This window comes from Lagenorhynchus albirostris, chromosome 3 (genome assembly GCF_949774975.1).
Source record: "Lagenorhynchus albirostris chromosome 3, mLagAlb1.1, whole genome shotgun sequence".
Taxonomy (NCBI): Eukaryota; Metazoa; Chordata; class Mammalia; order Artiodactyla; family Delphinidae; genus Lagenorhynchus; species Lagenorhynchus albirostris.
Window position 1 is genome coordinate 45,416,010 of NC_083097.1, and position 26,610 is coordinate 45,442,619.

General features: G+C 39.9%; 1 protein-coding gene across 1 annotated transcript in view; it reads left to right on the plus strand.

Annotated features, from left to right (window-relative positions):
* Positions 1-931: 931 nt before the first annotated feature.
* RAB3C (RAB3C, member RAS oncogene family) overlaps positions 932-26,610 on the plus strand; it is a 274,514-nt gene continuing 248,835 nt past the window's right edge. The window contains exon 1 of the mRNA XM_060146087.1: positions 932-1,159. Within this exon, the coding sequence (XP_060002070.1) occupies positions 932-1,159 (228 nt within the window). The remainder of the gene's footprint in view (positions 1,160-26,610) is intronic.

A 26,610-nucleotide genomic window follows, 5' to 3' on the forward strand; every position in this document is an offset into this window, starting at 1 on the left:
AGCTACACCAATTTAAAATAAAAAAGCAAAAGTTCCACAACCAGTAGGTGGTGGAGCCGAGGTTTGAACCCAGGTAGGGACCTTCATTAATGAATCTCACAATGAATATTTCCCACTTCAACTTTAGAGCACGTGTACATATTTCCCTAGTTCTCACTGGGAACCGGGGCTGGGGGGCAGGGAGTAGGAGGCATTAAGAACATGAGCCCTGGCACCACACCGCCTGATTTGAAACCCGCCTCTACTACTTACAAAGTATGTGAAATTGAGCAAATGACTTAGTATCTCTGAGCCTTAATTGTCTCCTTTTAATATGTAAATAATAAAGGTACCCACCTATAGGGTGTGGTGAGGGTTAAGTAAGTTAACAGTTCCTGGCACGTTGTTTGAACCGTATGTATTTGTCATTATCATTATTTGAAAGAGATTGGTCATATATGTTAGAATGTTGATTTAAAATGATATAAATAGATGAAATAGAGATAGGCTTTGGGAGTGCTTCCCTAGAAAATAAGAGAGACTCTAATAATTTAGATGACTCAGGAAGAAACACCCTGCTGTTCAGCCACCTTGGTGTCGCCATCACTGGAATTACAAACTTTCAGAATCCACATGCCCTGGCCAGCTCCTCATATCTTTGCTTTTCATGTTACATCTCCTTTTGTGTCTTTGATTCGTTCTGAATGCTGAGCAGTGACACACACCAACACAGCTGGAAAGAGCCGTAAGATTTGCTTTTCTGTCTTCCAGCAGGGAATTATTGCCATGGATACCAGCATCAGAGGAAGGCTGGGGAACTCTCTCAACTTGTCTCCTGAGTGGTCTGACATCTGTTTCTGGCAAGACCAATAATGAGTGTGCTGCTAGCTTCATAGCAAATGGGAGACTGATCCACACCTCTTTTGTTTTGTTTTGTTTTGTTTTACCACAGATGGCCTCTGCCCAAGATGCCAGGTATGGCCAGAAAGACTCCTCTGATCAGAACTTTGACTACATGTTCAAATTGCTCATCATTGGCAATAGCAGTGTGGGGAAAACATCTTTTCTGTTCCGTTACGCGGATGACTCCTTTACATCTGCATTCGTCAGCACAGTTGGGATTGATTTCAAAGTCAAAACTGTATTCAAAAATGAAAAGAGAATCAAGCTTCAGATTTGGGTAAGTGACTTTGAACTGATGGCATCCTTCAGTCTAGGGCATTGAACATATAAGTGTGTGAGGGAAACCTTTCTGCCTTGTTCTGTCCCCATGGGGTCTGTAAGCCTCCATTTCCAGGTTCTTTGCCACAGAACATTCTGTTTCAAAGGCAATAGAGTGTTGCCTCTTTAAGGTAGGGAGACTGAATTAAGCCTTATCGTCATTGATGCTTCTTAAGAGTCTTCAGAAGAAAGAAAATATAAATGTCTGTTTATTGTGGTAAAGAACACTCAACAGAAAGTCTGTCTCTGTCTTTTATGGTCTGTGTGACCCAGAGCAAGTCTCTGAATCCTTTTCTGACACTTTTCTAATACACAAAATAGGCAAAGTAAATTTAGCCTTTTTAGGTTGCAGGAAGCAGCCTGCCCTGGTCGTTTTAAAGAAGGTAAACAACCAGATATAGAGAAAGCTTAGGTTTAGTCCCTTCATAAAGCCCCAGCTAAAATTTGAAAAGGGTCTATTTAATCTCCACAAACCTTGTGTTTTCAGCTCTAAGTGTTATGTTTACCTACCCAGACAAAACAAAACAAATAGGATATTTATTTTAAGTAGGGTTTTTCCCTAAGCAGAAGGTTCTCCAATAAGCTTTGAGACTGTGTGGCTAGCTTTGTGCCTCTCCTCACCCGCTGCAGAAGATCAGAGATTCCTTAACTAAATAGTTGGGATAAATTTAGGAGAATAGCAAGTGAGAAACATAAGAAAAAGTGTGTGTGGGTACACGTTCAAGGTAATATAAGAGCTGAAGTAACAAAAAAATTGGTAATACCAAAATAGAGTTATGTAGTAAGCATTTTATGTACATCATGCAATGTATGGGTACAATGGTAGAATGTTTTTACAGTTAGTTTTGGTCTCCTTTCCCTGTTCATTTATACCTCTGCCACTCAAATTGATTTGAGCTTTAAAAAGGCATCTCCCAAGAGATGAGGTTTCTGCCTTCTTCTGAGACAATTCTGATGTCTACTACCATTTGGTACTGGTGCCATGGTTGATCTGTAGGACAGACGATAAGCCTGCCTCCTCAGATATGGAAAGCTGAAAGAAAGACAAATCTCAGAGTAAAACGTTTAAACTTTTTTTTTTAAATAAAAGAGCCCTTAAGATAGCACTATAAATATTCCAGATGTCCTTTCATATCTTAAAGCTCTTAGGAGTAAAAGTTAAAGATGCAGGTATATACACAGGTAGGTATCCTCTTAGGCAGCTTACAAGAGATTGTTACTATTTTACTTATTCTAATTCTGGAGTCTTCCAAGTCTAATTAGAACTCAGAAAAGAACTTGGGGGCTTCCCTGGTGGTGCAGTGGTTGAGAGTCCGCCTGCCGATGCAGGGGACATGGGTTCGTGCCCCGGTCCGGGAAGATCCCACATGCCGTGGAGCGGCTGGGCCTGTGAGCCATGGCCGCTGAGCCTGCACGTCCGGAGCCTGTGCTTGGCAACGGGAGAGGCCACAACAGTGAGAGGCCCGCGTACTGGAAAAAAAAAAAAAAAGAAAAGAACTTGGAAAAATAGGCCCAGCCCCCATCGCTGCTCTACTGGTCCCCAAAGACATTTTTGTTGGGAAGGGGGTCCCTCTTTAGATACTTTAGAAACACGCAGCCCTGTTGATACAGACAGGAAGAGCTGTGTTTATTGCTTCACATTCTCTTCCTTTTGAGCTTTAAGCAACCAATTGTCATGTGAAGATAACTTTCATATCCAGACTTAAGAAAGGTCCCTTAACTCTCAGGGGCTTTGTTGAATTGAAAGTTAAATTAATTTGGTAACTACACATCGCCTACCTCTGCGACCATGTTCTTTCTGTTAATATCAAAGAAGTGTCATTCCTCTGTCTGACGGCTCCTGCCATATATCTTAGGGATGTTTAAAGGTGGTTGTTGTGATTGTTTAGGTAAAACATCAACATGGTGTATAAATTCAATCCTATAATCTCTAGTAATTTCTCAATTTAGGTTTTTGACAGAAATGCTTTGTAGAGGTATAAAATCATCTGTCCTTAATGTAAAACAGAAAAAGTTCAAATAATATACTTTTTTTGAGAATTATATTGTCATACTTACAAAAATATTTTTTTCAAAACCCTCAGTGCTAGTACCCGGCCACAGCTCATTCCTGTACTTTTCTTGGACACTGAAGTTCCGTTACTTCTGTCCAGGTCTTACTTCTGCGTGAAAATTGCTCTTCTCTGAGCCAAGCAAATGCCAACTCAGGTCTCTGGGCTGCTTTTCCTCTAATACCTCCTCATGCTTCTCAATTTCCATAACTTCACTCAAAAGCCTGGGACATATAAATCTGTCTCTAATCATCCATAATCCACCATTTTCCCAAAACCTCCAGCTCTCTTCACAGCTCCGTCCAGCCTGGGACCTCCTTCCAGGGTTTTCATTCTCCCATTCTGTGGATACCCACACTCCCTTCAGGGGTCAGCCACTCAGGAACCCTTCACCCAGACCTTCCTCAGTCACAACGGTAGTCTGATGGCCACTGTTTTCTTTGCAATCAAAACAATCTTATTTCTTCCTCTTAGGGCTATTGGGAGCTCTTAATGTACCTGTGATTCTAGAGGTATGAAAATGGATTTTACACTACCATATACCAACTGGTCTACTATATTGTGAACCATTCAAAAGCAGTACTCTGCAAAGATTTTGTTCTCATTGAACTTGTAGTATAGTTGGAGAAAGAAATGAATACTCACGGAGTGACTATAGATGTATGTCTATAAGCAAATATCAAATTGTATAAATATTATATGTAGCTAACATTTATTGAACATAGAACTATGCCAAGCATCATCTATACCTTATTTCTAATTTCCACAACAACCCAACTTTGTATTTATTATTATTCCTATTTTATCCGAGAAACCTGAAAGTCGGACAAATTAAATAGCTCGTCCAGGGTCATATGTGGCAAGAGGCTGGTTCCAGGCTAGGTCTATCAGATTCTAATGCTTTGGCTTGTTCCCCTTCACCATGCTGCCCTAATTAAGAAGTCTTCTTGAATATGGTGGTGCTTTTGTGAAGATGGTGATCTTAGGCAATGTATCCTGGGATGCTGAAGAAGATGTTTTTAAGAGTCTGACCATCCCGATGAACTGAGTCATGCAGGGGGAGACAGGATAAGGAGCAACAGGGTGGTTGCCTAAGTCTAGACATTCCCACAATAATTCTAGGGGTTCTTGCTTTATGCCATGATGTAAGTATACTAGAAAATATTTAGTTGTGTACAACTTTTATTGTTTATGACTTAAACAAATTATTTATTTGGGACTGTATCTGGCACTGATGGTTTGCCATCTCGTATTTAAATAACTGAACGTGAACTGTTTTTTCCAGCTTATAGTATCTTTATGCACTTATATTAATGTGTAATGAATTCATTAAGGTGTCCACAGCTATCTTAGCCTATACTATGATCTGTTTCTACTTGCAACACTTCTGACACCAAATGCCAGGGTTTTCCAGACCAAGCAATTCTTCATTGCTATGCAGACACCAACTGGGTGTCCTGTAATTTAATACAATATTGACACTAACTACCCAGAGTTAGCACAGATCCCACAGGTAAAGGGCTCAGTTCCATAAGCCTATCCCACCCCTCCCCACCCCACTTCAGATATCAATCACAAATCTGGGTGCCCTGTGCTTTTGACCTCCAGGCTATAAACTCGCAGGTCCCACAGTCCCACCCCTCAGGGTTGATAAGTTGCTAGAAGAGCTCACAGAATTCAGGAAGAGTTTACTTACTGTTACCGGTTTATTCTAAGGGATACAACTCAGGAACAACCAGATAGAAGGGAAGCGTATGGCAAATTGTTGTGGGGATGGGTGGGAGCAGCTTCCATGCAGTCTCCCCAGCACTGTGATATATTCACCAACCCCAAAGCTCTCCAAACCTCACCCTTTCGGATGTTTATGGAGCTCTCATTACATAGGCATGATTGATGAAATCCTTGGCCATTGGTGATTAACTCAGTCTTCGGACCCTCTCCCCTCCCAGAGGGCGGGGGTAGGGCTGAAAGTTCCAACCTTTTGATTACATGGTTTGTTCTTCTAACAATCATCCCCTAGTCTTTTTTTTTTTAATTTTATTTTATATTGGCGTATAGTTGATTTACGATGTTGTAATCAGCCCCCATTTTGAAGCTATCTAGGGGCTAACCAAGAGTCACCTCATTAGCATGAACTCTGGTATGACTGAAAGGGGCTTATTATGAATAACAAAAGATGATCCTTTTTCCCCCATCTCTTGGGAAATTCCAAGGGTTATAGAAGCTCTTTGTCAGGAACCAGGAGGAAGACCAAATATGTATTCCTTGGTCTATCACACTATTATATATCTCAAAGGAAGAGAAGCAAAATTGTTTCATAGTAATGAAAACTGTCATGGATTAGTCCAATGCATTTTTACCTTAACCAAGACAGGCTACAGATATTAACATGACTCTGATGACTCTATTTTAAACTGCCCGTAAATAGAACTGTTTCCAGGTTAAGAAATGAATATATATAGTGGGCTAAGTGATTTGACCTTACCTTACAGTTAGTGCCAGAGTAGAGTCTAAAATCCAGGTCTCCTGCTAGCTAAGCCAGTCCAGTTGCTAGTACACCAAGTTCACTCTCAAGGTAAGTGCTGTGTTATGACAATTGGGATAAATCTCATACCTGGTTGCCAGTGTTGCCATCAGGCATAGGAACATCAAACTTGAAGCCAGATTTCAAGTAGTATTTCTAAAAGGTCAGGAAGAAAGAACCTGGGTGGGAAGACTGCCCAGTTTTTCTACTTGATGGGTTGCTTTTTGCATGTGCTGTGGGGGAAGTTTCTGAGACCACAAACTGGATTTTTAACAGTCCACATTTAAAGAAAGCTTTTAACGGCTACTACAAACATTGACATTTCTTTCTGGCTGTGTTACGCCTCCTCTCTGTGGAAGTTCACTACTGCCTTGGAATAAACTTGTCTAGAGAAATAACATCGTTCATTTGTACTTAGTTACAAACCTTATTTTCCTTTAGTATATTTATGAATCCCTCTGTCCTTCACTACATTAACATTTCTTATTGCACTTTTATTTTATTATCATTTTTATGATTCTCAAGTCAAAAATTTTAAGGTGTCAAGTATTAGAGGTGGTTCTTTCATTTTCTGTGTCTAATGCTGTTAAGAATATATTGGAGAAAAATCTAGCATGGGTTTTTCACTTTGCTTAGAGCAAAATATTTCACAACTGGAGTCTGTAATATTTTGCTTCTAATTTAAAAGTAGTTTAGCTTTGGGAAAGGCTATGTAGAGTGGATTTCCTCCCAATAAGAAGATTGAAAAATAATATAGCAACCATTACTAAGAATATCTTAGTACTGTATTTATTTTCTGTGTCTAGATTACTACTATATGAACTATGACGCCTATAGCAATCTGTAAAGTAAAGAGTGCTGGTAATTCTTGAAACTAGGCTGTGTAGAGAGCCAGGTTTGACAGTGTGGTTCCCCTGAATAAAAGGCAATTTCCTTTGTGTAAAGAAAGCACATGGACAGAGTGAAGTAAGTCAGAAAGAGAAAGACAAATACCGTATGCTAACACATATATATGGACTCTAAAAAAAAAAAAAGGTCATGAAGAACCTAGGGGCAGGACGGGAATAAAGGCGCAGTCCTACTAGAGAATGGACTTAAGGACACAGGGAGGGGGAAGGGTAACCTGGGCCAAAGTGAGAGAGTGGCATGGACATATATACACTACCAAATGTAAAATAGATAGCTAGTGGGAAGCAGCCTCATAACACAGGGAGATCAGCTCGGTGCTTTGTGACCACCTAGAGGGGTGGGATAGAGAGGGTGGGAGGGAGGGAGACACAAGAGGGAAGAGATATGGGTATATATGTATACGTATAGCTGATTCACTTTGTTATAAAGCACAAACTAACACACCATTGTAAAGCAATTATACTCCAATAAAGATGCTAAAAAAAGAAAGAAAGAAAGACAGCACATTGGTCTCCTTTTTCAGTTGGATCTACATTGTTCAAGTCCAAAAATCAAGGTTGACTCTAACTAATGAAAGACTTAGCTTGAAAAATTTGTAGCTTAGTTAGAGAATATAGGTTTAAAGTGAGCAGAGGGCAGGTAGGCAGAGATCACTGTTTCCTTAGGAATTAGAACTAGCATTTTATCATTTTTGCATTCTCTTTTTCCCACCCTCACCCTTCACCACTCCTTGTCTTTTCTCTCCCTCCTTCCCCTTTCCCCCTCTCCTTCCCACCTTCATTTCTGAGCCCTGGCCAGCCTGAGTTAATAAGAAACATCTTCAGTGTGTTCAGAGGTCAGGGCTGCCGCATACAGATGCACATGTCGTGCCCTGGACGAAGACACCAACCGGGGTCAAGTGAGGCTGTTCTCCACCCAGAGCGCCACATGCTAAGCTGTGCTCAGTTCCAGGAGGGGGTGCCTTTTCTTTTTCACAAAGGTGTCATCTGCTGTCAAGCATGTGCTTCTGGTCCACGTGCAACCAAAGGGAATTCTGATTCCCATACAGCAACCATATACATAGGCGGTAGCTATATCACAATCTTATGCAGGAGATGGATGAGTAAACAGAGAATACAAGCCCTGCTTCCCCAGCCCAGTCCTGGAGGAAGACGGTATTTTAAAATATAGGTTTTATTGTTATTTAGGTGTGGCGAGGCCCACAGGTCAGGAGACAACTGCCATTGAAATAGTAGTTCGTTATGCTCACAGATTTTAAGAGAAAGACACATGGGCTCCGGGAGAGGGGCACTTGGAGTGAGGGGAATCCCCTGCGTGGGTCAGGAGGCAGAAGGAGGGGCGGGAGGAATGTGACAAGAGCCTCTATTGTGGTTTCTGTATAAGGAATGGGCCAGGCAGGGTAAACAGGCTTAGGACTGGCTAGTTTGAATACCTGCAGCAGACCCTGGGGCATAAAGACTTCCCTAAGTTGTCAGGTGCCTGGGGTAATTAGGGCAGGTGGATAGTGGCTCATAGTGTGAGAGCCCAGGATGGAGCAAGCCCTATGAGCTCTGTATTGGTGGTTTGCATTTGACGAGTGAGCTTCAGTGAGTTGTTTATTGTCTTTAAGAATTGAGTAACTCAGGGTAGGGCAGTCCCTCCAGGATCCATAAGGCCTCAGCTGTCAAAGCATCTGAATACAGAAAGTAAAAGACATGCTTAATACAAAAGTCAGGTTCTTGGAGTCCCAGGGGTGGCTTCTGTCATTGATTCCACTCTGACAAATGCTTTCGATTTCAACCATTCTCACCGCAGACTCAGTGCATTTCTGGGTCTTAGTATTTAGAGACCTCAAACATTGGGGTCAGGAAAAGATCTTTCAGATTTTCTAGCCCAAGCCCTCATTTGATGATACAACTGATAATAGCATCACTTAATGAACCCAGTGTTGACCCATAAATAAGCATTTTATGTTTATATGCATTTTTAGAATTTATTTTTTGCCAAACCCCATGAAGGAAGGTGGTATTATTAGCCCCATTTTATAGTTGAGGAAACAGAGAATCAGAAAAATAAAGGGATTGGCCCAAGGTCCTAGCTAGGATATGTCAGAAGCAGGATTCGAACCAGGGGATTGAAATCAAAGCCCATGTACTTGACCACACTTGTAAATGAGGTAAAAGGAGGCCAAGTGATCTGTCAGAGATCTTCAGGGGATCCAATCTGTAAACCTACATATCTTTTTTATTAATAATATTTATTTTATATTGGAGTATAGTTGATTTACAATGTTGTGTTAGTTTCAGGTGTACAGCAAAGTGGTTCAGTTATACATATACATATATCTATTCTTTTTTAGATTCTTTCCCCATTTAGGTTATTACAGAATATTGAGTAGAGTTCCTTGTGCTCTACAATAGGTCCTTGTTGATTATTTTATCTATAGTAGTGTGTGTATGTTAATCCCAAACTCCTAATTGATTCCTCCCCTTCCCCACACCTTACCCCTTAGGTAACCTTAAGTTTGTTTTCTAAGTCTGTGAGTCTGTTTCCATTTTGTAAATAAGTTCATTTGTATCATGTTTTTTAGATTCCGCATATAAGTGATATCATAGGATATTGGTCTTTCTCTGTCTGACATTCTTCACTTAGTATGATAAGCTCCAGGTCCATCCATGTTGCTGCAAGTGGCATTATTTCATTCCTTTTAATGGCTGAGTAATATTCCATTGTATATATATATATCACATCTTCTTTATCCATTCATCCATCGATGGACATTTAGGTTGATTCCGTGCCTTGGCTATGGTAATTAGTGCTGCAATGAACATTGGGGTGCATGTATCTTTTTAAATTATGGTTTTCTTCAGATATATTCCAAGAAGTGGGATTGCTGGGTCATATGGTAGCTCTATTTTTAATTTTTTAAGGAACCCCCATACTGTTCTCCATAGTGGTTGTACCAATTTACATTCCCAGCAGCAGTGCAGGAGGGTTCCCTTTTCTCCACACCCTCTCCAGCATTTGTTGCTTATAGAGTTTTTGATGATGGCCGTTCTGACTGGTGTGAGATGATACCTCATTGTAGTGTTGATTTGCATTTTTCTAATACTTAGCGATGTTGAGCATCTTTTCATGTGCCTCTTGGCCAACTGTATGTCTTCTTTGGAGAATGTCTATTTAGAATTTCTGCCCATTTTTGGATTGGGTTGTTTGTTTTTTTGATATTGAGCCATATGAGCTGTTTGTAAATTTTGGAGATTAATTCCTTGCTATTCACTTCATTTGCAAATATTTTCTCCCATTCTGGGGCTTCTCTTTTTGTTTTGTTTATGCTTTCCTTTGCTATGTAAAAGTTTTTGAGTTTAATAAGGTCAGATTTGTTTATTTTTGTTTCCATTACTTAGGAGACAAATTTAAAAAGATTTTGCTTTGATTTATGTCAAAGAGTGTTCATCCTATGTTTTCCTCTAAGAGTTTTATAGTATCCGGTCTTACATTTAGGTCTTTAATCCATTTTGAGTTTATTTTGTGTATGCCAATAAAGAATGCTCTAATTTCATTTTTGTACATGTAGCTGTCCAGTTTTCCCAGAACCATTTATTGAAGAGACTGTCTTTTCTCCATTGTATAGTCTTGCCTCCTTTGTTGTAGATCAATTAACCATAGGTGTGTGCATTTATTTCTGGGCTTTCTATCCTGTTTCATTGATCTATATTTCTGTTTTTGTGCCAGTGTTATACTGTTTTGATTACTGTAGCTTTATAGGATAGTCTGAAGGCAGGGAGCCTGATTCTTCCAGCTCTGTTTTTCTTTCTGAAGATTGCTTTGGTTATTCAGGGTCTTTTGTGTCTCCATACACATTGTAAGGTTTTTGATCTAGTTCTGTAAAAAATGCCATTGGTAATTTGGATTGCATTGAATCTGTAGGTTGCCTTGGGTGGCATAGTCATTTTGACAATAATGATTCTTCCAATCCAAGAGCATGGTATATCTTTCCATCTGTTTGTGTCATTTTTGATTCCTTTCATTAGCGTTTTACAGTTTTTGGAGTGTAGGTCTTTTGCCTCCTTAGGTAGGTTTATGCCTAGTTATTTTATTGTTTTTGATGTGATGGTAAATGAGATTGTTCCCTTAGTTTCTCTTTCTGATCTTTCATTGTTAGTATATAGAAATGCAATAGATTTGTGTGTATTACTTTTTTATCCTGCAACTTTACCAAATTCATTTTTGAGCTCTAGTAGTTTTCTGGTAACATCTTTAGGATTTTTTATGTATAGTGTCATGTCATCTGCAAACAGTGACAATTTTACTTCTTCTTTTCCAGTTTGGATTCCTTTTGCTTCTTTTTATTCTCTGATAGCTGTGGCTAGGACTTCCAAAACTATGTTGAATAAAAATGGCAAGAGTGGACATCCTTGTCTTGTTCCTGATCTTAGTGGAAATGCTTTCAGTTTTTCACCATTGAGAATGATGTTAGCTGTGGGTTTGTCATATATGGCCTTTATTATGTTGAGGTAAGCTCCCTCTATGCTACTTTCTGGAGAGTTTTTATTATAATTGGGTGTTGAATATTGTAAAAGCTTTTTCTGCATCTATTGAGATGACCATATGATTTTGACTCTTCAATTTGTTGATGCAGTGTATATCACTGATTGATGTACAGATATTGAAGAATCCTTGCATCCCTGTGGTGAATCCCACTTCATCATGGTATATGATCCTTTTAATATATTGTTGGATGCAGTTTGCTAGTATTTTGTTGAGGATTTTGGCATCTATGTTCATCAATGATATTGGTTTGTAATTTTCTTTTTTTGTGGTACCTTTGTCTGGTTTTGGTATCAGGGTGATGGTGGCCTCATAGAATGAGTTTGGGAGTGTTCCTTCCTCTGCAATTTTTTGGCAGAGTTTCAGAAGGATAGGTGTTAGTTCTTCTCTAAATGTTTGATAGAATTCACCTGTGAAACCATCAGGTCCTGGACTTTTGTTTGTTGGGAGTTTTTTAATATCAATTTCAGTACTTGTGATTGGTCTATATTTTCTATTTCTTGCTGGTTCAGTCTTGGGAGATTGTACCTTTCTAAGAATTTATTCATTTCTTCTAGGTTGTACATTTTATTGGCATATAATTGCTTGTAGTAGTCTCTTATGATCCTTTGTATTTCTATGGTGTCCATTGTAACTTCTCCTTTGTCATTTCTAATTTTGTTGATTTGAGCCCTCTCTTTTTTTTTCTTGATGAGTCTGGCTAGAGGTTTATCAATTTTGTTTATCTTTTCAAAGGACCAGCTTTTACTTTCATTGATCTTTTCTATTGTTTTCCTCATCTCTCTTTCATTTATTTCTACCCTGATCTGTATGATTTCTTTCCTTCTACGAACTTTGGGTTTTATTTGCTCTTCTCTCTCTAGTTGCTTTAGGTATAGGGTTAGGTTGTTTATTTGAGATTTTTCTTGTTTCCTGAGGTATGATTGTACTGCTAAAAACTTCCCTCTTAGAACTACTTTTGCTGCATCTGATAGGTTTTGAATCATCATGTTTTCATTTTCATTTATGTCTAGGTATTTTTTTTTTACTTTCCTTTTTGATTTCTTCAGTGACCCATTGGCTGTTTAGTAGCCTATTGTTTAGCCTCCACGTTTGTGTTTTTTACAATTTTTTTTCTTATATTTGATTTCTAATCTCATAGCATTGCAGTTGGAAAAGATGCTTGGTATGATTTCAGGTTTCTTAAATTTGCTTTTTCTTAAAATTGCTTTGTGGCCCAAGATGTGATCTATCCTGGAGAATGTTCTATGTCCACTTGAGAAGAGTGTGTATTCTGCTGCTTTTGGATGGAATACTCTATAAATATCAATTAAGGCCACCTGATCTAATGTGTCATGTTTCCTTATTGATTTTCTGTCTTGATGGTCTGTTCATTGATATAAGTGGAGTGTTAAAATCCCCCACTATTATTGTGTTACTGTTGATTTCTCCTTTTATGGCTGTTAGCATTTGCCTTATATATTGAGTTGCTTTTATGTTGGGTGCATATATATTTTTGAATTTTTGAATTTTATTTATTTTTTTATACAGCAGGTTCTTATTAGTTATCCATTTTATACATATTAGTGTATATATATATATATCAATCCAAAACTCCAAATTCATCACACCACCACCCCTCGGGTGCAAATATATTTACAATTGTTGTATCTTCTTTGATTCATTGATCATTATGTAGCGTCCTTCTTTGTCTCTCGTAACAGCCTTTATTTTCAAGTCTATTTTGTCTGATATGAGTATCACTACTCCAGCTTTCTTTTGATTTCTATTTGTATGTGTCCCTAGATCTGAAGTGGGTCTCTTGTAGACAATATATATACAGGTCATGTTTTTATATCCATTTAGCCAGTCTATGTCTTTTGATTGGAACATTTAATCTGGTTACATTTAAGGTAATTAATGATATGTTTGTTCTAATTGCCATTTTGTTAATTGTTTTGGATTTGTTTTTGTAGGTCATTTCTTCTTCCCTTCCTCTTTTGTTCTCTTCTCTTGTGATTAGATGACTAACTTTAGTGTTGTGTTTGGATTCCTTTTTCTTTTGCTGTGTGTATCTATTGTAGATTTTCACTTTGTGGTAACCATGAGGATTTGATATAGCAGACTATAGGTATACACAAGACTGTTTTAAGTTGCTGGTCTTTTAATTTCAAATACATTTCCAATATCCTGCATTTGTATTCTCCTCATGATTGCTGATTTTGATATCATATTTCTGTGTGGATGATTTCCTACCTTTACTGTATGTTTGCTTTTACTGGTCAGCTTTCCCATTTGTAAATTTCTTGTTTCTTGTTGTGTCTTTTTCTTTTCTGCCTAGAGAATTCCTTTAGCATTTGTGGTAAAGGTGGTTTGGTAGTGCTGAGATCTCTTAGCTTTTGTTTATCTGTAAAACTTTTGATTGCTCCATTGAATCTGAATGAGAGCCTTGCTGGGTAGAGTATTCTTGGTTCTAGGTCTTTCCCTTTCATCACTTTAAATATATCATGCCACTCCCTTCTGGCCTGAAGAGTTTCTGCTGAAAAATTAGCTGTTAACCTTCTGGGGATTCCCTTCTATGTTGTTTGTTGCTTTTCCCTTGTTGCTTTTGGTATTTTCTCTTTGTCTTTAATTTTTGCCAATTTGATTAATATGTGTCTCAGTGTGTTGCTCGTTGGGTTTATCCTGTATGTGACTCTCTGCTCTTCCTAGACTTGATTGAGTTTTTCCTTTCTCATGTTAGGGAAGGTTTGCAGTATTATCTCTTCAAATATTTTCTCAGGCCTTTTCTCTCTCTTTTCTCCTTCCAAGACCCCTATAACGTGAATGTTCACATGTTTAATGTTCCAGAGGTTTCTTAAACTGTCCTTATTTCTTTTCATTCTTTTTTCTTTATTCTCTTCTATGGCATTGATTTCTACCATTCTGTCTTCCAGCTCACTGATTCCTTCTTTTGCCTCATTTATTCTGTTATTGATTCCTTCTAGTCTACTTTTCATTTCAGTTATTGTATTGTTCATCTCTGTGTGTTTGTATTTTATATCATCTAGCTCTTTGTTAAACATTTCCTGTATCTTCTTGGTCTGTGCCTCCATTCTTTTTCCTAGATCTTGGATCAACTTAACTATCATTACTCTGAATTCTTTTTCAGGTACATTGCCTGTCTCCACTTCACTTAGTTGTTCTTCTGGGGTTTTATCTTGTTCCTTTGTCTGGAACATATTCCTCTGCCATCTCATTTTGTCTAACTTTCTGTGATTGCAGTTTCTGTTTTGCAGGCTACAGGTTGTAATTCCTCTTGCTTCTGTTGTGTGGTCCTTGGTGGGTGAGACTGGTCTAAGGGGTTTGTACAGAGGGACTGGTGCCTGCCCACTGGTGGGTGGAGCTGGGTCTTGTCCCTCTGGTGGGCAAGGCCATATCAAGAGGTGTGTTTAGAGGTGGCTGGGGGCTCAGGAAGATTTTAGGCAGCCTGCTGCTTATGGGTGGGGCTTTGTTCCTGCCCTATTGGTTGTTTGGCCTGAGGCATCCCAGCACTGGAGCTATAGGCTGTTGGGTGGTGCCAGGTCTTTGTGTCAAAATGGTAGCCTCAAATATGCCAATGAGTACTCCCTAGTACCTCTTTCACCAGTGTCCTTGTCCCCATAGTGAGCCACAGCTGCCCCCTACCTCCCTAGAAGACCCTCCAAGACCTGCAGGTTGGTCTGGCCCAGGCTCCTATGAAGTCACTGCTCTTTTTCTGGGTCCTGGTGTGCATGATACCTTGTGTGCACACTCCAAGTGTGAAGTTTCTGTTTCCCCCAGTCCTGTGGGGTTCCTGCAATCAAGCCCCACTGGCCTTCAAAGCCAAATTCTCTGGGGACTTCTCCTCCTGATGCCACACCTCCAGGCTGAATAGCCACATCTGGGGCTCAGAACTCTCACTCCTGTGGGAGAACCTCTGTAATATAATTATTTTCCAGTTTGTGGGTTGCCCACCTGGAGGGTATGGGATTTGATTTTATTGCGAATACGCCCCTTCTTCCATCTTGTTGTGGCTTCTTCTTTGCCTTTGGATGGAGAATATTGCTTTTGTTAAGTTCAAGTCTTTTTTGTTGATGGCTGTTCAGCTGTTAGTTGTGATTTTGGTGTTTTCGTGAGAGGAGGTGAGCTCAAGTCCTTCTACTTCTCCGTCTTGTCTCCAACTCCCTGTAATCCTACATATCTTAATCCCAGCAAGTACCCTTTCCACACTAAGTAATTGCTTGACAACCTTCTATATTCCCTTTTTACCTGTTCCAAGAAATTATTTATAGGTACAGAAAGGAATCAGTTATTTTGCTTGAAATTTACTATCTGCCAGCATGAACAGGTTGTGCATTATCTGTTTTGTGTTTAAAACACATAGATATGCACAATAGGAGGGACTGGAACATATTCCATTCACTTCTTGCACATTTCTGGAATGCCTGTTTCCACCGCTGGGGAGTGTGCCTAGAAAGAAGAGTATTTGGAAAGAAGCGTCTGAGTAAATGGAATGAATACCTGCAGGAAAATAGTGCTGACTGTAATCTTTGCATTTGGTGCTCACTTAGCCTAGTCACTCTGCCCATTGATTTCAGGACGGTGTTCAACCCTCTAGTCTGTGGATAAGGAACCAACATTTTCTGCCCAGGAGAATCTTTAAGAGAACCACAGAAGCCAGTGACAGCTGCCAAGACCATTCCTGGTGCTGTCATTTATATGGTCTTTTCCTCCCATCACATTTCTTCTAACTTAGCATCTGCTTTTCCTGGGATATTGAGAAAGGCAAGATTTAGTTTCACTCCTGACAAGAAGTTGGTACTGTGTGCAAAATGTCAAGATGCAAACATTCACTTAGTCAGACAGCTGGAAGCAGTGACTCCTGCATCCTGCTGTGTTTAAACCACCCTTCTGAGCATTGACAAAATACAAAGGATGGTACAGACCTTGTTCCTGGCCTAATAGAGCTTACCAGCCATGTGGGAAGACATGAAAACAAACATGCAAGAAAAGATCACCCCACGGATCAGTAAGTGTTTTGCCACCAAGGGGCAGAGTGGCTCAGTGACACAGGCGGGGACTCTGTGGCTCAAATACTGACCCTGATCTCACTAGCTATGTGACCTCAAGCCCAAACTTCCCTATGTCTCCATTTACTTATTTGTGAAACAAGAGAAGATAACACCTACCCCTTAGCTGCTAAGTATTTGCTGTAATAAATACTTATACCTAGTTCAATACTAGGTGCAAAATTAACAATAAATGTTAGCTTTCTTCTTTTGTAAACAGAAAAGAAGGTTTTTGTACCAACCTTCAGACTTTTGTACCCAATCAAGTAATTTAATCAAACCAAATATTTGTTGGGTGCCTACTATGTACCAGGCACTGTACTAGGTGCTGGGATGCAATAGTGAAGGATGCACAGGGTTGGCCATTAGGAGCCAAATATCTGATGGGGCAGTAGATGAGAGAAGAGAGAATTCATCTTCTATAATAAATTCCCAGGAGGTAGGGGGCACAGAACACACAGAAAAGTTGCCTAACTCGGTCTTGAGGACTCTAGTAAGGCTTCCTGAGAGCATCTATATCTGAGCCAAGAACTGATGAGTGAAAAGGAATTATTCATTCATTCATTCACTTGATCAACATTTATTGAGTTTTTACTGTGTGCCAGACACAGTGAATGAATTTGAGGTTGAACGTAAATAACAGAAAAAATATAGATTGTGATAGTGCTATGGAGAAATCATCAGAAAAATCTGATAAATGCAAAACAGTATCAGAAGAGGGAAAGAATATTTTTGTTAGATGATCAAGGTGGGTTTGTATGAGATAACTGAGCTGAGACACAGAGGATAAGGAGCCAGCTATTTGAAAAACAGGGAGCTTTCTCTCTCCCTGCCTCTGAAAAAGTGAAAGTTTTTCAAAATGAGTCTTTGTTTTCTGATTTTTTTCCACCATAGCTTTATATAGAGCATTCATTGCCTACTGTTTGTTTTTCAAATCCTGACTTTCATCTTGTTTTGCCCTCCATTTGAGCAACTGTGGATTTAGATTATTAGGGCCTGAAGATTTTACAGTTTGGCAATCGTCTTTAAGGAACAAGATACAAAAACACCTTACTTTTGCAAAAGTAGCATAAAGCAGACGAACACATTTGTGGACCCCCTTGGAAGGAACCTAAAGTTTAACCTTCAGTCAGCATCATAGCAATTCACGTCTGCCTTTGTGGAAATTTCTCCTGCATGTCTGTAGAGAATGAAGGACATGTGGCTGATGTGAAGCAGTTACAACTAGTGCAAAAGAGGAACGCCCACTGGGAGCGTGCAGACAAAGGTGTGATGAGACAGTGAGATGGAGAAGAGGGAGTATTGGGGGTAGGAGATTGGATCCCTGGGGGCAAATGTCTTCACTTCTCTAGGTATCAGTTATCTCATCTTGAAAAGGAAGGGGACGGACTCAACTAAAACAAAACCAAAATTGACATTCAATGATTGCTAATGTTCCAGGTACTGCTGTATGTGTTTATAGGTATTAAGTCATCTAATCCTCATAAAAAACCTGTGAGATAGATGTTGTTCTTATCTACAGTTCACAGATAGGGAAACTGAGGCACAGAGAGTGCAGATAATTTGCCGAAGGTCACATAGCTAACAAGTAGTTAGCAGAGCTGAGTATGGGCCACCTAGCCTTGGAGCCTTTTCTCTTAACATCTTTTTTCTAGAAGTGCCACTTTTGAATAATTGCTGGACCATCCGCTTTGCACATTTTATGTTTAGTACTACAACCTTGAAATGTTGGTATTAATATAGCTCTTTTAAAGATATGAGGAAACTAAGACTCAGAGAAGTTAAGTAATTTCCTCCTAGTCACAGAGCTCTTTCTACTTCTTTTAGAGTAACTTTGAACTTTATAACTCTCTGATTAAAAAATAAATAAATCAGCAAGTAGGCAAAAATCAACAGAGTAAATTTTTTCCAAAAATATATCATGACAATATATTCTATCCAGATTGGTGCCTTTCATGACTCTCCTGTCATCCTACTTCCTACAGGGACTTCTGGCTTAAGACTGCTGCTCTAAAACCTTCTAAAAATGGGAATGCCACCTTTGGTAGCAGAGAATGGGAGTTCTGCACATGTGAGGTTCCAGATAATTGAATGTTTAAATTGCCAAAATCTTAAACAAATTACATATTTTAATGAAAATCTTTCTAATCTGTGTTGTGCATTTACTTACACAAAACTAAGAACATGAAAGATAAGTGAACTTGTCTTGGACTTGACTCTCAGAATTATCAGTATGAGTCCCTTGGGGATTACCACTCTACTCAACAGTCACCAGATGATATCTTCCGTAGTCTTGGATCTACTTATATATTTCTATTTTTAATATCACCCTGTCCCCCTTCATGTTTCTAGTTGCTTTCTTCTCCCATTTCGATGTTTTACTTTTGTTGTATTGTTTTGGATATCAAATTCTTTGATCTTAGCTGAATTGAGAGCAAAGTGGCTCAGAGTATCTTTGTGTTAATATGCAGGAGCTTTCGGTGCTTTGTGACCACCTAGAGGGGTGGGATAAGGAGGGTGGGAGGGAGACGCAAAAGGGAGGAGATATGGGGATATATGTATATGTACAGCTGATTCACTTTGTTATAAAGCAGAAACTAACACACCATTGTACAGCAATTATACTCCAATAAAGATGTTAAAAAAAAAGGTATCGTGAAAAAAAGAATATGCATGAACTTTGGCATAAGGGTGCTGGAAGGTCTAATTTGACTTCACAGAAGCTTCCTTTTGCTACTGTATTGTTATCTTCACAAATGTATCAACTAAAACGTTTAATCTGCCTGAACACATTGGTGTTAGTTTGACCTTAGGCCTATTCTAGACTTACTTGGATTTAAATTCCCCTAAGATGGCAACATCATATAGTGGTGTTGTGCTTAAAAATGGAATCCAAAGCAGGGCTGTCTGAGTTTAAATCTCGGTTCTAAGACTTATGGGTGTGTGACCTTGGGCAAATTAACTTCTCTGTGCCTTAGTTTTTCCACCTATAAACTGAGGCTAATAATAATAAGACTTTGCTTATTATTCTCTTTGTAAAGATTAAATAAAATGATATTTATGAAGTTCCTAGCATAGTGCCTGACACATAGTATGTCATTTTTCTTTCTCAGTCTCCTGCATTTTACCAATACTATTGACCTCATCTACCTAACTCCATCCTTTCTGGAACTGAACATACACTTTTGGGGCCATAAATTGCCAGTTCTAATGTAGGCAGATACTTATATGAAGACCTTTCTTTTGGTGTCCTGACATGGTAATGAAATATACCGGCACACTGACAAGATAAAACATCTTCTGGACCCCTGGGCTCCTCTCAACAGCCACTGGTAAGTGTTAATCTGCCCAAGTGCAGTCAGCTGTGTTGTTGAGGTATTTCTTGGTGTTTTGGAGCCATCTGTGCATTTAGATAGAGCCATGACCTGCACAGGAAAGGCAAACCCATAAGCCTGTTTATTAAATGCTCATAAAATTGATGTTCTGCCCTGTAACAAAACAATTATAAATCATTAGATCCATGGATGGAGAGCTGTTATTAAAATATTGGGATATAATTTCCTCAGGATATTGCCCAGTGATACCGGCAGCTTCTGATATAAGATATGGGCTGTATGTGTGTCACTGTCACTCATTATTATTTCTCTATTGATTTGTTTAAAGTGATACTGAACTGACCAGTTCTGACATTATATAAACACAGCTTAAATCTGAATACAAATGAAACATTTAATTACTTCATATTTGTTTCTCAAGTCAGATTTAAGGAGAAAGCACAGCATTTCCCAAGCTAGATAGTACTTATTTTCAGTACTATGAATTTTTTTCCCTCCTGCTTTTGCTCTCAGAACATTAATTTTGCTAGTCCTGGGTATGGCCACTGTGACAACTCAACCAGCAAGATCAAACTGTGAGTTTCAGTTGACAGAAATCACTTTACCCAACCCTTTGATGGATACAGAGAAGTGAAAGGCAAGGTTTCCACCTTCAAGAAATTTACAGTCTTTGAAAACAACTTAATCAATCCTAGAATGTCTATAAAGCATCATATGCAAAACTCTGGAGTATAAACTAAAAGTACAAGAGAGACAGAAATTTTAAAAGAATTGAAGTGGGTGAAAGTATCAACAGGGTTTGGGGGAGAAATGCACCGGGTGATTTAGGAGAGTTTAATGATTTTACAAAGGTATGTGCAGGGTTTCGGGAAGCAAGAAGGGATGGTGCAGACCTCAGAGCCATTCCCATGCCTTGGACTGAAGGGAATGGGGACCAGGAGAGAGCTGTAGCTGTAGCTGTAGAAGGGGGCCTGTGTTCTTCCAGAAGACCAAGGCTTCTGCCAGTCAGTGGCCCTGCAGGGAAGGGGCCAAGGGAAGAAATGTCCCAATGTTTCATTCCTCCTGGCTCCTGACCTTTTACCTGTGTCTCTCACTGGCTGAGCCCACCATCAAGGGAGCTCTGTTTTAGCAATTCACAGAAGTTAGCTCCCTGGAGCACAGAGCAAGATGGAACTGGGTTAAAGAGGGCATCTGGAAAGGTGAAGGCATATATCCCGTACAATGAAGAAGGTAGTGTTTTACATTTTCTATATAAAACCTTTCAATTATCAAATAAGAAGGCAGACATCCCAAATCCGCATTTTAGAGAACTTGAATCATAGCTATTATATGGCATGCTCTTCATATATTCATACCCCTGATAATTTGAATAATATGGTACATTTCACAACTTCCGTTTTGTTTTGGCTGATCACATGGTCCTCCCTACCTTTTTCAATGCGCATTCACTGGATAATTCTATCAAACGCTCAAGATATTGCTAATGAGTTAGCACTTTGAACACATATATAGCCATTAAGGTCTGCTTCATAAGGAAATTAATTTTCACTCAAATCTGGGTGAACGTCTGCATAGAAAATAAAAATAGCAGTGAACCCAGGTCTTTTATCTAATCCTCTTGGAAGAGATGTGGGGAAAATATGGCAGTTCTCTGTCAGTTACCCATTTGTATTTATTTATTATGTTGACCTGAATGCAGAGGTAAACTGAGGCAAACTCAACATTGTTCAACAGGTGAGTTTATTCAGGAATAGCAGAGGAATTACACTTTGGGACATGTAAACTCTAGCAAGACACAGGCTCCTTTGAGGGTTTGGGGTGGGTTTCTTTATGGGCAGGCAAGAGGGGAGGGTTCAGTTAGAGTCTGTTAAAATAGAAAACAAACAAAGACCAGCTTTGAACATTCCCCTACCAGTCAAAATCAGTCCAGTCATATAATCAAAGTTCAATTCAGTTTATTTTGTGAGACCAACCCTACCTGGGTCATTTCTTGTTCATGCCTCTGGAAACTATAAGCAAAACTTCCCAGGGTTGATATTAGGCAGCCCCTGACCATTTCTTTATCATTTAAGAAAATTCCAGCATTATCATTTTTCTGTGAATCAGGCATTTATCAGAAATCAGCCTCTCAGTCCTTAAGTTTTATTTTCCTGAGGACACATGCATTTTATACCCCTTAGTTTCATTTTAGATTGAAAATTTTCACAATTATTAGTGTCATTTAGATCTCGGAAGCTCAAATGTCTGGGAATCTGTGACATGGGGGTTTGTGTGGTATAACCCCTGCTAGGCTGGACAACGTGGAGGGAACAGCTGGATAGCCAGGGAGTCACCCTGGTTTAGTCAAACAGACCCCAGGATGGCTTTCTCCTAAATGACCAGACGTTTATGAGTGATCACTCTGTGCTGTATAAAGTGGTAGACTCCGGAGGTGAGAGAGCCAAGGACTTTTAAGCTTCCTGTCTTTCAGCGACTTACAGGATAATGGCACAGAAATAAGTGTGGAAATAAATGAAGAACAACCAAAGGAGAAAAGCAAAGGCTCTTTATGCTGAACTCGATAGAGCTAGGGAGTCAGTCACCATTGTATTTTGGCAGAGACTGAAAGTCAGGAAGAGGAAAGGGAAAGCTTTCTAGGAGAGAAGAGGGAAGGCTTCAGGTGATGTCCTGAGTGATTGGAGGCTGTTGGCAGGGGAAGTTGTAGGTGAGGTCACGAGAAGGGGGGGGACTTCTTTCTGATTGGTTAGGGCTGTCTGATTAGTTGGCTTTCTCTGATTGGTCCTAAGTTGGAAGTGGGGACAAAAAGAGAAGAAGCTGTCGGTTGTTAATGAAGTCCTGAGCCTTTGGGGCCAATAGTTTATAGAAATTATGATTTAGCTTCCTTGATTGTCACTAGAGATAACAATTTGGCTTCCTGCAAGTCTGACTTACAGCAGGCTGGCATTCTGAGTTGTTTATCGGAGATGAGGGGGCGGGTTTCCTGCCAGGTTGCTACAGGTTGTGGGTCAAAGTTTTATTTTTATATATGGTCTGCCCGTTGTCCGTTTGTATATTCAGACTCACAAGCAAGCCAAACACAAGGCCAGCTTTCATGAGGGCAGCAAGAGAGATAACACAAGGAGAAATAATGAGTTTTGGTGTCCGATGATTAGATTCTGGGCAAATTATGTAACCCTGTTATGTCTTAGTTTCATTTTCTATAAAATAAGGATAAGAATATTTGCCTTAATAACATAGTATGTGGAATATGGTTTGTATGGTGTTCTCATATTTTTTGGGCCCATTTGTACCTTTAAAAATTATTGAGGACCCCAAAGATCTTGTGTATATGTGGGTTATATCTATTAATATTTACGTACTAAAAATTAAAACTGAAAAAAGTTTACTAATTTATTTAAAATAACAATAATAAACACATTGCATGTAAACATAAATTACATACTTTTAATGAAAAGAACTACATCTTGAAAAACAAAAATGTAGTGAGAAATGTGATATTGTTTTGTATTTTTGCAAATCTCTTTAATGTCTGCCTTCATAGAGGACAGCTGGATTCTCATATCTGCTTCCTCATTCAATGCGTTGCTATATCACATGTCATGTAACCTATAACCTCTGAAAGCCTCCACTGAACGCTTGTGAGAGAATGAGAATGAAAAAGATAGATAATAGTTTAGCATTATTTTAAAGTTTACCTCAGAGACTTTCTGAAAGAGTTTGGGGGCCCCCAGGCCATATTTTGAGTAGAGCTGCTCTAGGCCTCCAATAAATTATTAATAATATTAGCAGAAGTTTATAGCACTGTTGACACATACCTGACAGGGCACATCTTTATATAGAGGTACTGCTTTCTACTCCCATGTGCTGGTAGGTAAAGGAAGATCTTCTGACAGTAGGTGGCTTTCCTGGAAGCCAGGTTTGAGGCTCAGAGCAAAGAGCGCAAGTCTTTGTAAACAGAGGCTGAACCAGAAGGAAGTTTTTCAGTAGTATCTGAATGAGAGAATGAGAAAATTAAAGCACACACCCACATCTTTTATGGCAACAAAAGCTGTTATGGCAATAGCAAGTGCAAGAGACTGGAAAGTAGGTCCTCCTCAAATCTTCTCACTGGAGCAAGAAGCTCCCCCCATTCTGGGGACGGAGGCAGGTGACGAGTGTGGCAAATCCTCTCCCAACTCCTACTTAGTTTACAAACTGGACAACTGAGCACAGAGGCCATTTGATTTCCTGACATAAGTCTCAGAGAGAGCACTGCTGGTGAAGGCAACCTCCTGGATTCTGGAATTCTAATCTTTCAAAGTTTATCAGAGGCTAAGTGTTAATTTACACTAAATTATACATAACTGATAGACTCACATCTGAAATATACTAAAGGTAGTAGCTTGTTAACCAAAGGAATGAAGGAGCTCACAGCAGTGGGCGTCACAGTGGGACCACCTTCCCTGGCCTCTTCAACTTGTACCACCTGTGTGAAAGGCTGACCCAGACTCTTAAGGTACATTGTTGCCCCTTTATGGTAATGGAGGGGAATAATGTGCAGATATAAATCATTTCATTTTATCTTAGCGGGTAGATCCGTCCTCCTCTTTTAAGAAAAAGTACAGTAGTGACTTTTTTTACCCCTTCAAATTTTGCAAAGCTTTTAAGCTCTGGGTCAGGATAAGCTCAGATTCCATCTCTACTGTTTAATTCTTCACAAATTTATAGTCAATTGGAAACAAGAGAGTGAGAATTGAAAGCGTTTTTTCCGCTTTGCTCTATGGCATGCTTCCGTGAATGCTGTAACGGAGTCTGTAGGTCTGGTTTTGAGAGTAAAATTCTAAAGTAAGTTTTGTAGTAACATAGCTGCCAAGGGTTGAAAACAGAGGTGGAAGGACAGGCCCTTTACTCAGGGACTGGTGAAAATCAAGACCTTCTGAGACCTTTTTACCTGGCCTTGTTGATGATACCTACTCAAACAATGTAAAGGCGATTCTATGGTTGGGAGGCTCTTGACTCTGCAGATGGGCGGATCTCGGAATATGAGAGAAAAACACATATGAAAGTAAGCACAGAAGGCTGTATGAAGCAGGGTCCTAGCGTCAGCACCATCGTTCCCCAGAGGCGTGTCTAGTCAATGATTTTAGCACGGAAACCACAGTCTCTCCAGAGAGACAGTCCTCAAAGTGTGGCCCCAGAGGCAGGCACTTGTCAGAATAATTTGGAGAATTTGTTAAAAATGTAGATCCCAAGCCCACCGAGTCAGAGTCTCTCTGTGAGCAGAACCAGGGAATCTGGATTTCTAACAAGATTCCCAGATGAGTCTGATGCAATAAAGTTTGATAACTGCTGCTCTAAAGAACCGGTCCCACTCAAATGGACCAATTTACTCTTGTCACATCGTGTCTGCTCATGAAGAACAGGAGGTAGGTCTACGTTAGTCTGTTAAGGTCGAGGATAGATACGGGGAGGGGTAGACTTAGATATTCAGATCTGATCTCCTTCTGATTTCTGGAGCCAGAGAACATCTTAGGATGACCCAAATGTGGCTTCTGGCTGGAGGTCTATCCTTTGGAGTAGCTGGAGACAGGGTATATGTGTAGCATCGAAGCTTCAGGGCCTCCAACATACTCTACCTGACAGTGGGTCCACCTGCTTCTTCATCCCGTTCTCCTCTTGCCCTGTCTGCCTATCATCCTTCCCTTACTTCAGGATTAAATACAGCCCTACTCCCCACTGGTTGCTAACTTTGCTCCTGATTCTTTTCCCTGCTGTTTTTTTTTTTTCTTTTTTTCTTTTTTGCGGTACGCGGGCCTTTCACTGTTGTGGCCTCTACCGTTGAGGAGAACAGGCTCCAGACGCGCAGGCTCAGCGGCCATGGCTCACGGGCTCAGCTGCTCCGCGGCATGTGGGATCTTCCCGGACCGGGGCACGAACCCGCGTCCCCTGCAACGGCAGGCGGACTCTCAACCACTGCGCCACCAGGGAAGCCCTCCCTGCTGTCTGATACATCCTTAGATACTGATGTCTACACGTACTCTCTCTCTATTCCCCTTTAGCTCAGGTTTTTATTCTGTGTCTCTGAATACATCATGAACTAAAATGAGAAGGTTCCAGTACTCTCTCGATCTCAAACAAAGAGGTTTGTTTCCTCAAACTCTTTATCATTTGCCACAGTGATCTTCAAATATTTTTTAGGATATCTAGTCATTTCTTAAAGACAGGCTTGTGTGGTATCCTAGTGACTGGAGAAAACTGACCTGTTTTAAGCAAGTGAAGAGCCCAGAGTCCATTCCCTTCAACTTCCTAACCCCTTACTGAGATGAGGGCAGGGAAAGTGCAGCCCGGAACACTACTATTCCACATATCTTTTAGAATAGGAGCCTGGAGAACACATGGATATACCTCTCGCTGACTCTGTCCATCAGGCACACCCCCTGCAACATGGCAGCTCTTATGGACAGAGCCCAGAGGCTCTAAAAACTAGGTGATGGGAAGGAAAGTGGAGGGGAGAGCATTGGCTTAGGACATCTCACCCCCAGGGGTATCTACCAGGACCCTAATCTTTTAATTGGTGTATTTGAGTGAAGATTCAGTAGTGCAAGGAAAATCATTTGGTGGACACTCTTTCCACATAGAGAAGAGGAATGAATCAAGGTAAGAGCAAGAGATTAAAACTTGCCATTAAAAGTCATATTAGTAATTGATACTTACATGATCAATCTGTCATTTAGTTTTTTACTTTCTTCCAATAAATTATGAGCTTCTGTGGGGGTCATAGACTGTGCATTATTCAACTCAGGAGTCCCAGTGTCTGTGACGGCTGGCCCATGGGAGCCACCAGCACACGTTGAGCACATGCATGAGCATGTTTATGTCTAATAGAGTTCTAATCATGCCCATTTGCTTTATAGATATTTGGTTGTGAAGTCTATTTGGTTGCAATCCTAAATTTTATCCACCTATTTCCAGTTCTCATAACCATCACCATTCTTCCCTCACATTATTTCAGTTGTCCAGGTTGAAGAATATTT